General features: G+C 36.6%; 1 protein-coding gene across 1 annotated transcript; it reads right to left on the reverse strand.

The window, feature by feature from the left end:
- Positions 1-5,348: 5,348 nt before the first annotated feature.
- On the reverse strand, positions 5,349-9,193 carry LOC119507964 (inositol hexakisphosphate and diphosphoinositol-pentakisphosphate kinase 2-like). The gene is given in 3 exon segments (XM_037801323.1): positions 5,349-5,815; positions 5,936-7,157; positions 7,160-9,193. Coding segments are annotated over 3 exon segments (3,369 nt in total). The 5' UTR covers positions 8,928-9,193; the 3' UTR covers positions 5,349-5,436.
- Between the last annotated feature and the right edge of the window lie 7,473 nt (positions 9,194-16,666).

Consider the following 16,666-nt stretch of genomic DNA (forward strand, 5'->3'; position numbering starts at 1 on the left):
AGCTGACCACTGTCCCTAAAAAACTGCCATTGGAAACACAGTAAACATTGACCAGAGTATGGCCAGAGCCATGTATATCTCCTTCCTTATATATCTAAATGTTGCAAGACACACCCAGAACTGAATATAATGGAAATACTGAAATTAGTCATAAGAGATGAGTTTGGAAGCACTATTTCTTTTTCTCTGGTTTGAAAATATAACCTATCAAACTCAAGGAGTCCAACCATTTGTTTTCATGTATTTAGAAACGGTTTGCGTTTATTTACTTCTGTGTACTTCCTAGGTGATGAGTGACTCACAATCCTTCAGTCCTTTCTCATCTCACTAGTTTTCAATCTTGCACATCAAATATCTTCAATGATGAGTGCTTCTTTTCTATAGAAAAATGCTGATGTGCTAGCATTAAGTTATAGAACAGAAGAGTTGAAGGGGGAAGGAGGTCAGAGGGAAAGCTAACAGACAATTTCTCCCCCAAGGCCATTAAACTGGTAAAGAGAGGACTGGATCTAGGGTAATGCTGGTGGTGTTGAGAAAACTTGATCTCCTGGTTGTATTGAAAAGGGAATTAAATTTTAAAATGAAGTATGAGTTTTTCATTTTTATTTTAACATTTTATTGCTGATTCCCATTACATTAAATAAGTAAGGAACATTATTTTGAAACAAAACAAAGCAAAACTCATTAAAAGCTTACACCATTAAATGGTTTTGTTAAGAACTTTTAATTGAGAGACACAAATGTCTTGGGCCAGACTCTAGTTCAGATTATTACTATTTTATTATCTCATTGTCAGATCATCAGTAATTCAACACAGATATATGTATGAATGAAGAGACTGTACTGTGTTGTTGATAAATGGACAATTTGTAAATCTTCTCCTGCCCCCCTCTCCAAATTATTTTCCCTTTTTAGGTACTTCTTATTTCTATTTTGTGGAAAAAAAAATGGGAATGACAAACTCTTTCCAATGCCAGAATGGAAAAAAAACTTTGCTGGGATAGAAAAAGGGTTAAATTGAAGACAACATTTATGAAGCAAGCATCAAATTAGATAAGCTGGGAGAGGTTGAGCTGAGAAGTAGGTATCTTTAACTCATTGCTTCTGTTCTTACTCAGTTCTTGTCCCTAAAATATGGAAAATAGTGACACTGAATCTCCTTTTTAGCCTTTTTTGGGTGGTGGTGGTGGTGGATTTGCTTTATGACTTGCCTGTTTGGGGCTATGATATAAAATAGATAGACAATTACAGAGGAAATGAAAACTCCAGAAAATGAAGGTCTTTTGGTAACAAAAGATGGGAAGCTTATACATTATCAATCCATATATTTACCTTTCTCTGTAGTTTTGCCCTTTTACAATTATTTATAATATATGGGGAACTATTTGAGGCAGAATATTAATAGATCTACTGTATTTTCTAAATTGATTATTTTGCAATACTGAGGCTAAAAAGTTAATTAGTATTTACAAGGGTCTCATGGAAAATAACTTATTTTTTTAGAACACTTTTCTTTAAATGTCCCTATTTTTTTCATTTTAGAAAATCAAGGAGAAATAGTCTCCCCCACACTTAATTTTTTCCTTGTCATTTAAATGAAAGGTCACTATTAATATACAAAAATATCTTATTTTGAATTTTATTAATTATGAATGTGCATTAATTTGAGTAGGGGCTTAACTGAAATTTACTTTTGTATTTTCAAGGAAAAAAATTGCTTGCTAACAAAATCAATAGTAAGTAAACTTTCAATGATATGTCTACCCAATTAGGTAAACTAAATGTTTTCAGCCATTTTAGAAGCTCTATTAACATAATATTAATGTAATTGCTGTTTGTGGAATAGATACATAAATTATATTCCAGTACTTCATCATTTAATTAAGTCTCATCCTTACCTATTCATTAGAGATTGATTTTAATGTTGGGTAACTCAGCTAACATATACAACTGGGATAATAAAGCTGTACATGTAAAATCTTCCCATATTTATAATTAGCTGTATAATAATGGACATTTTTCATTACATAAGATAGCTTTTTACAATAAATAAAAATTTGAAGAAGTTTTTCAGTATCAGTTTTTCAAAAAGCACTATGGGAAAAGGAGGATTTAAAATAGTTCAATAAGACCAATTTATCCCTTAATTAAACTCCTTATAGTTAAAAAAATACTTTAGAAACTACTTCCACATGCTGAAATATAATCTTGGCAAAAGATTTAAAAAAATCCCTGGAGATTACAGTATAGACCATATAAGCTTTGTAAAGTAATTGCTGAAAGTATTGATACTTCAATTATTTTTAAGAGAAAATATTGTTCAGTATAAAAATAGTATAAACAATGTAATAGCATAAAAATATTATAATAGTACAAAATAGCAGTAACTATACTTGTGGCTTTGGTTGACTCAGTATTTTTGAGTTTCAGTTTTCTAAATTATAATACAAAGAAGTTGGACTAAATGATCTTCAGGGTTATTTACAATTCAAAAATGATCTATATCTATAACACTACCATCACACATCCTCAAAGAACTTTAGCATCACATAATCTCAAAGATGTTCAAGTATTTATTTAAAACATGAAGACGTCTGGTATTGGAGGTTTATTATTAAGGTTAGTTTATTAGATCAAAGCATTTCATTCTGAGGAAACTACTGAGATTTCATGATTGTTACCACTCAAGCAAAAGCTACTTTATTCCCTGGCAGAGAAAATGATAGGCTATCTGGGAGTTTCATTCTATTATTGGTTTTCACATTTTAGGGACATGTGAAGAAACCAAAGTGACTTTTTATTATTGGTGACAGTTGATATTAAAGGATATAATCAGTTATTTGAGTGAGTTGTTCAATACTTCCTCTCCTCCATACAACATTTTTAAAACCTTGCTTGGAAGAGAAGTTTATTTTTCATACAGGAGTTGGTGATCCTTTTGAAATGGAATTAGGTTCTTGTTGTCATAGCAACACAGGATTCAGCTCTCCTGCTTTCTACAATGTATATTTCTCTAAGTTGCTGTGATCAGGGCGTTTTTAAGTGTTCCATTCATTGATGGTAGTGTGTGGTTACTGGCATAACAGCAATAGGTCAGGAGATGACGTCATGGTGCCTGTCAACTTTGAATTTCTAAAGTATATAAAGTCTTCCAAAGAAAGTGACTACAGTGTCTCTTTTAGGATGAGGATGAGATAAACGAATTTTACTTCCTATTAATTGGTTTATTTAATGCTAGTGACTGTAACAAGCAAATCTCATTTGCTTGGCACAACAAAGGACTCCTTTCCTTGCTCATGTCAAATGTGGTCAGGGAAAATCGCTACCAGAAGATGGCATATCTCTGTTGACACTTTGAGGCTTTTAGGAGTCCTCCACTGAATCTCTTCCATCTGCCTAGTTAACCAGCAAAGAGAGAAAGCATGTAGGATCACACAGGTTGTTTAAGAGACCATTCTGGAAGTGGTGTACATTAGTTTTGCACACATTCTATTGGCCGGAAACCAATCATGTAGCCCCAAACTAACTGCAAGAGAGGTAGGATATGTGTAGTCTTTCCAAAGCCCAGTGTTGGAGATTGGATCATGTCCCCTACAAAAGGCATGTTCAGGTCTCTACCATGGCCCTGTGGGTGTGAGCCCATCTGCAAATAGGACCTTTGAAGATGTTGTTAGTTACTGTATGCTCAAACTGAAAGAGGGTGGGCCTTAATTCATTATACCTGAAGTCCTCATAAGCAAAAGAAATTGGGCACAGAAGGAGAAGTCATGGGGAACAGCCAGAAACTAGAGTCAACAGAACTCAGAAGAGAAAGGAGAAGATGCCGCCACGTGCATTGCCCTGTGACGGAAAAGCCAAGGACCAAGGACCACCAGCAGCCAGCCCAGAATGCCACAGCCTTCAGGGAGAAAGCATCACCTTGCTGATGCCTTGATTTTGGACTTTTCTAGGCTCATAACCATGAGCCAATAAATCCCCATTTTGTAAACCAACCCATTGTGTGGTATTTGTTTTAGCAGCTAGGAAACTAAAACACCCAAAAAGAGAAAATGGGATTGGCAAGCAGCCTGTCTCTACCACAGTGCCTTTTTGTTGACAAATATTTTGTGTTTAATTGGAATATCTTTGGGGAAATTTAGATTCTCTTTCTATAAAATTCATTTTGAATGATGAATAGGTGGTAGCTGATATATTAATTAAAATTTATCCTTGCTGCCTTTTTATGAAAGACTTGTTCACTTTTTCTTTCCTTACAATTTGGAATATTGTGAATTTAACCATTAAGTTTTTATTTTTTATATACATTGCTACCTTAGGATCTCAGTTTAATTATCAAGCTCTTGCTTCTTTTAGAGAGAGGTCCATAACTTACGAAGTAATAATCATAACAAGACTTTTTTAATTTCTTGGAGGCCAGATGAACTTCATTTGAAGTCATCTAGAAACAATTTCTTTGTTCTGAAATATGTCACTTTTGGTTTAATTATGTAGTAATACTAAAAAGAAGGAGTTTTAATGATCTCTTTGCTGTTCCTTACATCTCCAGAGAGTGAGTAGACATATGTGACAGATCAAAGTTGTCCACAAATTCTTAGACACTTCTTCATGGAGAAGTGGAGACTATAGTCCCTTTCTTTGAATCAGGGTGAGCTCTGTGACTGCTTTGACAACAGAACATGGCAGGGATGATGCTGTGCCAATTTTGGGGCCTACACCTCAAGACTGGCAGCTGCTACTTCTGATTTCTTGCAACAGTTACTCTTGGAATGAATCCATCATATTGTTAAAAGCCTAAGCCATGGGTACAGGCCATGTGTGGAGGCTCTAGCTAACAGCTTCAGCTGATCTCTCAGCCTACCTCCAGTAGCAATAACTGGCCATGTGACTGAGCCGTCTTGGACATTCAGTTCAACAGAGCCTTTAGATTACTTTAACCCCAGGTCCTTTCTGAATGCCACAGATGAGAAATTCTAAGCAAAATCTTTCTGATTGTTCCAGCTAACTCATAGAAATGTGAGAGATAGTAAATTGTTATTTTATGTGACAAAAATTGGAGCACCATTTGTTGTGCCTTTGATAAGACTTTGATTGATTTGAGAGGAATGAACAAGTCACTATTTATTTATTTGCTTGCTTACTTACTTATGTTACTTGCAACCTAGCTACCAGCTGCCAGTGGGTGGATTAAGATTTGAGTCTGAGTGGCATTGTCAAGGACTGGGTTCAATTAGATAGATGTATTTCTCAAGATTGGCAGCAGGCAATATTCTTATTGTTGTCTGGGTCACTATTGTAAACTAGAATTCTAAGAGCTTAATTATTTTTTATTTTTTTTTTACTTGCTTTGATAATTTTCAATCAAGGTTTATTATGGGTCTTTTTCTATTGAACACGTGATTTTTATAAGTATAAGAAGCTCTAGCTTCTGCTAAGATTTCATTTCTTCTTCCCAGAGGATTTTTTGTGTTCATATACTTCTGTTTTGCTAGTTACACTCTTTTTCCGAGATGAGGTGTTAGGAACAACTGCACTAGAATGTCCACTGGTGGCTGCTTTGCTGCTTGCTTTAGTACTCTTTAAGGTAGCTGATGGTGTTGGGAGGATCTTTGCAGGTGTATATGTATTTAAAGATATTTTTCTTCTCACTGCTGGACTGGAATGTGACGCTGTAGAGGAAATTTCAGGGGTCTTCCGTGGAACTTCACTTGACGGACAAGCAATGGAAGCAAGAAATTCATCCACCTGCTTTAAAGACAGGGCATTGTGAAGAGTTTCTAGAGGACAAATAGATGGCACCATGGAATACAATTCGAAGCCATCTATGCAGCCAGAAGAGGTCAGCTTTTTACGATGAGTACGAGCATAATCCTGTAGGTTAGGTGCACTTGAAGAACCCCCGAGCACAGAGGTGCTAAACAGTCCCGCACAGTGAGACCCTACAGGATTCTGTTTCTGTTCCACAAGATTTCTTGGTGTCCTCAGGTAATTAGCATTTTCAGATACAACTTCATTTGTAGCTATCTTCCTAGATCTTGGAAGTGGAGATTTCCTGTGTATATGAATTGGCTCTGATACCATAGGTTTGAACAAAATCACAGCTCGATCAACCTCATCTTTTTTAGAAGTATGTGGTTCATCATCATTATCAATTTTAAGAGATCGCCTGCCTTCATTCTCTCTGGAAGCTGGTCTATATCCATAGCCAGATGGTAAATTTTTATCTTCTTCACATCCTTTGGCTCCTGGACTAAAGTGTAATTCAACATGAAAGCGTTCCTCTGAGGAAAGATCCTTGTTAGGATCCTCATAAAGCATGATAACAATCTGAGTCATATAGTTGAGTTCATTGACAACATTTAAATAATCCATAGCTCGTTTCCACTGTTCATCCTTTGATTCATCACATAAGGCACCATAGCGAAGAATTGATAGTAAAGAATGTACATGACTTTCACTGGTGAAATACAACCTCGTACGGACATGACGTTCAGGGGAAAGGACTCCTCTGGAATACACAGGATGGAGTTTATTTACAGTGTCATCATCTTGTGTCCTCTGAGGGTCTGAGCGAATTTTTCTAACTAGAGGTGTACAGTATCCTTTGGCAATTTCCAGCTTTTCAGCTTTAGTTATACCATATTCCTGAGGAATAACAATATCTGCTAATGCCTTTGAAAGTCTATATAATTCCATTGTGTTTTCTAATTTCAAGGAACCATTATGCTGGACATCATATTTTATACAGTCATATATGTCAGGGATTTTACTAATGTCGTATCTTCCATTCTTTGTTTTAAAGTCCTTTTCCAACTTGGACCATCTACGTAGCATAAGCTCTAATGTCTCTCTATGGTAAAGCTGAATGTCTGATGATTTGGGATCTTCCATTCGATGTCTGATTTGAGAAGTCAAACTTTGAATCAAGGAGTAAACTTTGTCACAAGTCTTCACAGGATTTTTAATTAAATGCATTGATTTGATAAGAGAAATACTTCCAGATGGAGTAAGCTTTTCATAATCTTCAGAAGTAAAATCTCTGTCTTTTTGAAGTATTTCATGAAGTCTTGCTTTCACTCGTTGCTGACAACTGCTCAAAGAGTCACTATCACTATCCAAAAGACCATTCATATTTGCACTTTTTACCATCTGAACCAGATGGGGGTAAGCTCTCCTTCTAGAGCTAAGAGTCCCTTTGCAAAAGCAGCAGCAGTCATCTGGACTCGTCCCTCATCAGAGGCATATATTTTGAGGTCATGTCGGTAGGTACTATGTAATCTAAGTAAACCACAACCAGGAAATCCTGCATAATCTCCTTGACCTCCAGGATACATACACCTGAAAGCTCTTCCAAGTTCTTCAGCCTGGACCCTGCCTGCAGGGGTTAGTTCTCCTCCCCATTTTAGAACCAAAAGTAAAGAGGGTTCTTCTCTTCGGCTATCTTCCTCTTCACTAGATGTTTTAGGACAACCATGAGGGAGATAAGTCAATTGGACCTTACGATTTATTCCAGAAAAATGGCCATACATCTCTAATACAGTCTTAAGTTGTTCAAGTTTTGACTTATTTTCTTCAATTTCAGAATCATTATTTTGCCCAAGCTCAATAAGAAGTTGTCGTGCAATATCCAACACTTCCTGTAATTGTTTTGGTTTTTTGAGTTTTAATTTCCCAGATTTATATCCATCACACTTTTCAAAAAGATCAAAAAATTTTTGATGCCTCACTTCCATTTTCATTTTTTGTTTTGGTGTTCGATCCCCATGACGTATGACTGCTATGACACATCTAAGTTCCATCATAGTTCCAGATGTAGTTGGTACAATCGGAATATCTTCAGCTTCTAAGGGTATCGACCAGGGAATATGAAATTGTGGAGCAAGCTCTTGCATTACAATGTTGCCAAGTATTTTTGCACAATCATCATAATACTTCATGGAATTTTTCACAAAACTGAAACCATTGACATCACAGACATAAGGCTGTCCATTGGCCCGTAACAAATCAAAGCCACAAACTGTTTGCTTAAAAGCAAGGCAGACTTTCCAAGCAATTAATTTCTCTCGTGCATTGAGAATAACAGGATATCTTACTTCTTTTCCTTCACTATCTCGTTCCACCTTGCCATCAAGTGCTGGAGATTTTCGAGCTTCTGCATGGGCATAATCTGGACCCACCGTATAAACCTTAACATCAGTACCATCTGTAGGCATAAACTCTTCATATATATATGAGCCTGTTTTTCGTACATTGCTTTCTGGGGAATACACACTACTTCTACTGCCAATCTTTCGAAAGAGTCTTTGACTTCCACCACCTGCAGATGTTGGATAATAAATGTAAACATTGTGATCTTCTGCACTTACTGGCTTTTCTACAAAGGGCTTTTGAAAAACTTCCCCATTTACTTCCACATGATCTTCCCCTTCAATCAGATTACATTCTTTGGGATTATTTGGGTCACGATTCAAAATTGCATAACGGGGAAGTAAAATACCTTCAGCTTGAAGAATACTATACACTTCTCTCCTATCTTGAATGAGATACTGCATATTCAAGTCATTGATTACAAATGGATTCCTGAGTTTTGCATAGGCAACTGCTTTGTACAGTGGAAATCCTTTAGAATGGAATGAAATAAGACAATCACACAAAGGCCAGTTTTCCACTGGTTCATTCAAAATAACATCCTCTTCAAATACCACTACTGTGATATATTTAAATAAGGAGATCCGTTCAAGAATTTCTTTCATTGGTTTGGATTTGGATTTCTTTGCCATGGAACATATTCCAACCACAATCTGCCTTTCTGGTGGAGAGTCATCCTCGTCATCATCTTCTTCGTCTGCATGGTGGAAGAAATGTCGATAATTTCCAGGATTTATTTCTGTATCTTCAGGCCCAACAAAGAATCTGGGGGCTTCACTCATTTTTATTTCACTTGAATATTCATTGATGTGCAGATATAATTTAAATAATCTACACTAAAACTGCCTGTAAGTAAACAGTATCAGAAGAAAGCATTCTTATAGCTGGCTGACACATAGGTCTGTTGCAGCTGGTTTCTGCTTATACAATCACTTGAAATTGTGATGACAGTTAGTTGGCAAACGTTCTTTTGTTCTCAGATATCATTGCTTCATGTTGATATTTAAGTTGTTCTGCCACCGCTGCAGTAGTCACATGAGCTGCTGGAGATGAGCAAGCCCAGTCATGTCTCAGTTTCCCCTTTAGTCAAGGGAGTGGGGGGTGCAAAAGGTTAATTATTTAGACAAAGGGGCATCAAGCTGCGTAGTAGTTTGTCTCTGGTGGTATTACCAAAGGATAGTTTGTGGGAAAGACTTTATCCTCAGGGAAGAACACACTCTGTAATAAATAGGAGATGCAAACATTATTGGTCAAGGCAGACAGTTCAGGCTGTGTACAGATTATAATAGGCTGATATCATACAGCATTATTCAGAAGAGCCAGTAAGGATCAGATCACCTTAAATACTTAAATACTTCCCTTATATAGGGGCTTGATCCCAAAATTCTATGATTACAGTTTCATTCCTTTGTGTTCTTGTTTCCCAAACCTTCATTACAAGGTGAATGTTTCTTTCAAGAATGTTACTTGGAACAAAGTTATACTAAGGTGTTAGGGATTTTCAGATATAATCTTTCTTCTAGGGGAAAAAGAGTCTTTAAAGAAAATTGCTATTGGTATTGGGGAGATGCTAAGTATGGAAATAGAAAAAAAGGGAGATGACATATATTTCATACTTCATAATTTTATCTGCGCTGATACTAAATGTAATGTATGCTTACAATTCTGTACAGGCTGCATTCTGCTGGTTTCCTTTGAGGTCATATGCTCTTTGAGGCAGGTCCATAAATTATACATATTTTATAAAATAGTAATCTGGCATGTGAATTGTATTTATTAAAACCTGTTAACTGATCAGCATTACTTTTATCATTCCTACTTCAGGCCATATATAAGTTTATGGAAAAAAAAAGAATGTGATTTATGAACAGACCATGATAGTGCCTTCTTTAACAGGCACATGCTTAGATTTAGAATTCTTTTGATAGTTCTTTAATGTGTTATATATGAATGGAATAATAATCTTTAAGAGAACGTTTCTCTAGGTGGTACAGCCAAAGTAACTTGAGTGGCAGCCTATTTCTTGCCCCCCACCCTGCTTCCATTCTCTCTTTCTTTGGAAGCATATGGTCACTTAGTCAGAGTCTGCATTTGCTAGCATTCTTGGTCAGGGATAGCCACGTGACCAAGTTTATCACCAGTACAACGGGAATAGAAGTGACCCGCGCAATTTCTGCCTCATTGCTTACAAGTAAAAGTATTCTGGATTTCCTCTCTTTTCCCCCTTCTCGTGAGTGGGCACATGGATGTGCCTGAGACATGGCTTCAATTATGCAAGTGGTTTGTGGAGGAGCAACAGGAAGTGCTGGTGTAACAAAATGAAAAAACCCTGTCTCAGAAAATGAATCATGTTAAAAACTTTCTGAAAATGATACAGTGACTTGAATACTTTCATAAATGCAGTCATGAAACATTATGTAAGTGACCCAATGAGCATATCTAGTTCAGGATGTAAGCCCAGTGGGAGGACAGCAAATTTCTTCCTTTAAGATATTCCATATTTTTGTAGTTCTCATTTCTTTAAGCCTTAGACCTCCATAGCTGCTTAATAAGTATCCTTTTCATTTACTTATTTGCTCATTCAAATGAAGTTATTGTGTCCTTACTCTGATCTAGGTACTATGAGAAAACAAAGAAGCAATAGCTGTGATTTCAAGGAGCCCATGTGCTTTGTCTGTCTTGATGGACAATCCCTCCCAGAGCTCAGAAGTGTGTACTATGTGGGGAACTCAATGAATATTTGAAGACTGTATGAATTTGACTGATGAGAAAAGATATACACAGAAAAGCTTAATAACAGAAGGCAGTATTGGAGTAAGGGACATAACCTTGACAATAAGATCTATGAAATTTAGCATAAAGAGAGTCAACCATACGGTAGAAGCTCTGAAGGATGTATGAGATTTAGCTGGAGAGAGTTTATGTTGGTTCCTGGGGACAGGGAAAGGTATCATGTGCCCAGTATAGATCAACTATACAGTAGGACCAGTATAGATCAACTCTGTCTAAGAGAACTTTCTGTGATGACGCAAGTGTTCTGTATCTGTGTATAGATATGGTAACAACTAGCCACATGTGGCCAGTGAGTACTTGAAATGAAGCAAATGTAACTAAGCAACTAAAAATTTAATTTTATATAATTTTAGTTAATTAAAATTTAAATTTAAATAGCCACACATGACTGTTAGAGAAACAGTTATAGATAATTCAAGTAGAAAAGGTGAATGAGCAAAGATTTAGATATTAAGAAAGAGCCAGGTAAGTTTTGGGGTCAGTGAGCTAATTAAAGTGACTGAAGTGGGAATTCATGTTTGAGAGTACTGAGGTATAAAATTTAAAATCAGGTTGCAGGAAGGAATGTGTCTTCATTGGAAACTGCTTCGATGGAAACTGCTAAGTTTGCATTGAATCTGTCGTGATGCTGCTGTAGCTGTAGACACACACGCAGTCATACGTGTGCATATACGTATATTTGACCTTGAATTGAGAGCTAGTTATTGAAAGGTACTGAGAAAACTAATGGGAGTGGTCAAGATTTTTTTAAAGGGAAGTTTGTTTTTGTTCCCTTTACAAGGTGTGTTATTTGTTTTTTTATAAAATATAATTTTGAATTCTCAAAATTGAATTCCAGGAATTTTCCTAGTATTATTTGTTCCTTAGAAATCCACGACACGCTAGCCTGCAGTATTCTTTAGTCTAAATGTTTTCCAGGAAATTATTACATGAAAATAGAATCTAATATGTTTGTCCTAGTCCTAGTATAATTTATTTGAAAATTGAACATCATCTATGTCAACTTGCCCAAAGAGATATTTTTTTAATCTATGATGACAAGTGCTGGTAGCTAATATTTAGTCAACACAATTCTGAAATATAGTATGTTCAGTTTTGTACATATATGTGAGAAGGAGGTGGTTGAATGAGAATGGAGGAATAGGAAAAATAAGGCAGAGGATATATTTTCTGACTTGTTTGATGGAATAGTTAGTTATATTGAATATTTGAGTATCAATTTATATATTCTCTAGATGTGTGGAAGGGAAATGAAACTGCAGCAAGCCCTCTCTAAACTGGATGTATCAGCATCTCATAAACCTCTCTCTCAGCTGTCATGGCTGCACGGTATAAGCAATGTGCACTCCCTGTGAGATGGGAAAATAGAATATTTTTTTCTTCATGATATCAAGGTCATTTTAGGAGAGGTAAAGACGGAAACATTTCTGGGAGGCATTCTGCTCACTTACGGAATGCTTTTATTGATCTACTGTAAAAAAGCCAATTTCTACTTTCATTTGGGCAGAACTCCTATTGAGGTGAAAGGTGAAGAGCACACCTGGGTCCAAAGGGGATGTTTTAGCTTGAATTTTCTAAAATAAATTCCAGCAGGAAAGAAGTTGATATGAAATATTAACCCCAGAAGATTCTTTCTACATGCAGGGATGGCTCTGTTATCTCTCTTTCCTTTGCCGGAAACTTGATCCACTCTATATTTGTTTGAATTGCTCTGTTCATTTAAATCACCTCCAAAGATTACCTTTATTCTCCTACCCAACCATTTAAGGGAAAGGGTGAAAAAGCAAAGAACACAAAGGCTGTTGACAACTTGAGTTTTTAATTTGCAGCTTTTTGTTTTACTATTAAGTAGTAACAGTTGAGTACTTGGGGGCAAGCTCCATTAACTCATTGGTATTCAGATTTAGCAGCTCTAGATTGGACATAATGATCCCTGTGAATTTTTGGTGAAAGAATTCATTTGGGACTTCTGGGTGATTGTTTTTAAATTGAAAATACACATTGTTTAAGGACAGCCTCCAGATAAGCTTCTATGCTCTCCTATTTGTAATTTTCTTTCATTTATATTAGAATGGTTATTATGCAGTAATTTCATTTATCAATGAAACACATTTCTGATTGATTTCCTACATGGAAATCCACCCCTCACCATGCTAGAGCATTCATATTTCTTTAGAATATAAAGATTTTAATCCTAAGGCACCAGAAGTATTTATAACTGATTCCCTAGCAGATGGTCCGGCCTTGACCTGTGAGGTCATCTGTTCCAAAATCTGGAGCTGAAGAAGAGCTATAGAGAGCCTCATAACCATGTGATGTTACAGTAATTTGACTTACTCCATCCTGGAGGAAGTAATGACCCCTTTACCTTAAGCCTTCTGAGAAGTCTGTTGGGACTCTGTAGATTAGGGTTGGAAACAAACAGATTTCTTGGTATTACTGATGAAGTTTGGGGCTACAGAGTCAAGAATCCACCTGAAAGACTGGCTAGGATTGTGGTTCATGGATGTGATGATTCATCTTGTTGATTCCTAAGAGCAAGCACAATTGGGACTAAAGTACTACCATAATCTTGGTCACTGACCCTTAGCGAGGTACCACTGACAGTGGTTGTTCCTAGCGTTAATTAAGGGGTCCTTTTGTGAGTGAGGGTATGTATATGTATATGTGAATTTATACTTTCTCTCTTCAGATTAATCACTTGTGATCCTCTTCATTGCTCTTTTCCATAAAGCCCCTGAAAGCTCATTGTACTCAAAATTTTAACATTTAAAAGAAGCCAGCACTTCCTTTTGCTTTTTCATCTCTTTGCCAAGTTTCTCCATTAAAATTTGATTTCCTAACCATATCATTAAAGAGGAATATAAAAACTCAAAGCCATTTTAAGAAACAGGAAAGGCTAATTTTCTACATATATATTTACTTTAAAAATGGGAATTCTCAAATAGGCAAAAAAAGAGAGACAATAGCATAAAGAAACTTAACAACATGAAATTGAAAAATTGAAATTCAAAAATGAAATTATCAACATTTTGTTCAATGTTTTATCACTTGCTATTTTGCTGGCCTATTTTAAAGAAATCTGAGCCATCATACTATTCCCTACATAAATACATTGATATGCATTTCTAATCTATAAAGATAAACTTAACATGTAACTATCAAGCAGCAATCATCTGTCACAGATTTAACAATTATTCATCAATATCATTTATATCTAGTCCTTATTTAAGTTTTTCTGATTATTTTAAAAATGTCATTTTGCTGTTGGTATATTCAAATCAGGTTCAAACAATTGCATTTAGTTATCAAGTCTCAAGTCTCTTTTACTCTAACAAGTTCTCTTTAAATATCATCTTAGGATTTTTTGCTTTTTGTGTGTGTGTGGCAATTGATTTGTTGGAGAAACTGGGCCATTTGTCCAGGAGAATATTCTGTTTCTATTCCCCATATTTTAGGTTGACCAGTAATCAGCAGTATTATGAGATTCAGACCCAAATTTTGAGGGAAGAGTACTTCATAGGTGCTATTGTGACCTTCACATTGTGTTGTATCATAAGATATATACTCCTTTGTTTTCTCACTTTAATGATACCAAGACTGATCTGTTGGTTCAGGTGGTGTCAGAAAGAACTCTCCATTATTAAAAAAGAATGTATGGATGTTAAAACGATAAGATACCTTGTTTACAAGATACCTTATAGTTTTAGCATCCATTGTTGATTGCTATTTAGATTCATCATTTAATTAAGGTTTCAAATTGATATTCTTTTTTCTTTATTAAAAGATTTTTAAACACTTCAGCTTATAGAAAATTTGGAATTGATTTTTCCTTTCATAGCAAAAGGATCCAGTTTAAAATCATGTGCTGTCTTTAGTTGTCATGCTTCTTTGGTCTCCTTCAACCAAGAATAGTTCCTCAGTTCTTCAACTTTGGCACTTTTGAAGATCACAGAACACTTATTTTATCATATTTCCTTCAGTTTGAGTTTGTCTGATGTTTCCTGGTGTTAGACTCAGGTTTATGCATCTTTGGCAAAAGTACCACAGAAGCAATGTTGTATTCTTATTACTGCATGCTATCGGGTGGTATATGATTTTGATTTGTCCTTTTACAGATGATGTTCACCTTCATCACTTGATCAATGTGGTGTCTGTCAGACTTGTCCACTGTGAAGTTACTCTCTCCCACCTTATAATACTTAATATATTGTGGAGAGATACTTTGAAACTATGCACATACCCCACTTTTGATGAAAATTTCAATTTACTTATTTAATTATTTACTGCTGTATGGACTCATATTCTTCTATATTATGTAATGGGCTATGTTCTAGTTTGCTAATGCTGCAGAATGCAAAACACCAGAGATGGATAGGCTTTTATAAAAACGGGGGTTTATTTCGCTACACAGTTACAGTCTTAAGGACACAAAGCGTCCAAGGTAACATATCAGCAATCGGGTACCTTCACCGGAGGATGGCCAATGGCGTCCGGAAAACCTCTGCTAGCTAGGAAGGCAGCTGGCATCTGCTCCAAAGCTCTGGCCTCAAAATGGCTTTCTCCCAGGACGTTCCTCTCTAGCAAGCTTGCTCTTTTTCAAAACATCACTCACAGCTGCACTCAGTTCCCTCTCTTTGAGTCAGCTCATTTATATGGCTCCACTGATCAAGGCCCACCCTGAATGGGCGGGGCCATGCCTCCATGGGAACATCTCATCAAAATCATCACCCACAGCTGGGTGGGGCACATTCCAAGCAAATCTAACCAGCACCAAAAACGTCTGCCCCACAAGACTACAAAGATAATGGCATTTGGGGGACACAATGCATTCAAACCAGCACAGGCTATAATCCATTATCATAATTTTTAATTTGATGCTGAAATTTATTTGTCCAATTGGAGCCCTTTCAAATCTTGCTCCTTTGTCCTTTTAACATGCCCCCACTATTCTTTGAGTACACTCATACTTTCTGATGCAACAAGGTAATCAAGGCATATCTGCATCTTTCCTTCACCCAATCTTGGAGTAAGCCATTTATCCAAGAGGTCCTAAAAACCAACACCTGGGCAGTAGGTGTGCTCATTGCTTTTTGGGTGACACTTTTCCCAGACCCTCCCAGTGGGCAGGGCTACATCTTCCCAGGGGGCAGGGCTACATCCATCCATCCACCCATCCATATGCATATATACACATGTATACATATATATTCACATCTGTATTTACTTCTTTATCTAAATATTTTGAAAATCATTCCAATATGTCTAGTGTAATCTAACATTCCAGGATTCATTCTGTTTTCCTCCCTAACTCTCTTCTCTGAGAGGGCACTTTTACTTTTTTGATCAATCCCCTGTATGCGCCTAATCACTCATTACCACTGTGCTTCCCCTCCTGTGGAGATGCTCTCCATCTCATATGTGGGCTCTAACACCCTAGCTGGTCTTATTGCCTTTCTCACACTGTCTTTGGCTCCAATACCCCTTGCCAGGCTGTTCCTCCACAGGGACACCCTCTTCACCCTACTTGGGTTCTGGTACCCCACGCTTTGCCATCCCTTTGTGGCAAAGCTGTGGTTAACCTGTTCAGTCTCTGCCTTCAAAGGCTTGGACCACCCCACCAGGTGGACATCCTCCTCACCCCTGCTCCACGCAACAGGTGAGTCATTTTCATGAACACTATCCTTAACCTGCTTACATTTTGACTGTACATGCCAGGCCCCTTCAT

This window comes from Choloepus didactylus, chromosome 13, assembly GCF_015220235.1.
Source record: "Choloepus didactylus isolate mChoDid1 chromosome 13, mChoDid1.pri, whole genome shotgun sequence".
Classification (NCBI taxonomy): Eukaryota; Metazoa; Chordata; class Mammalia; order Pilosa; family Megalonychidae; genus Choloepus; species Choloepus didactylus.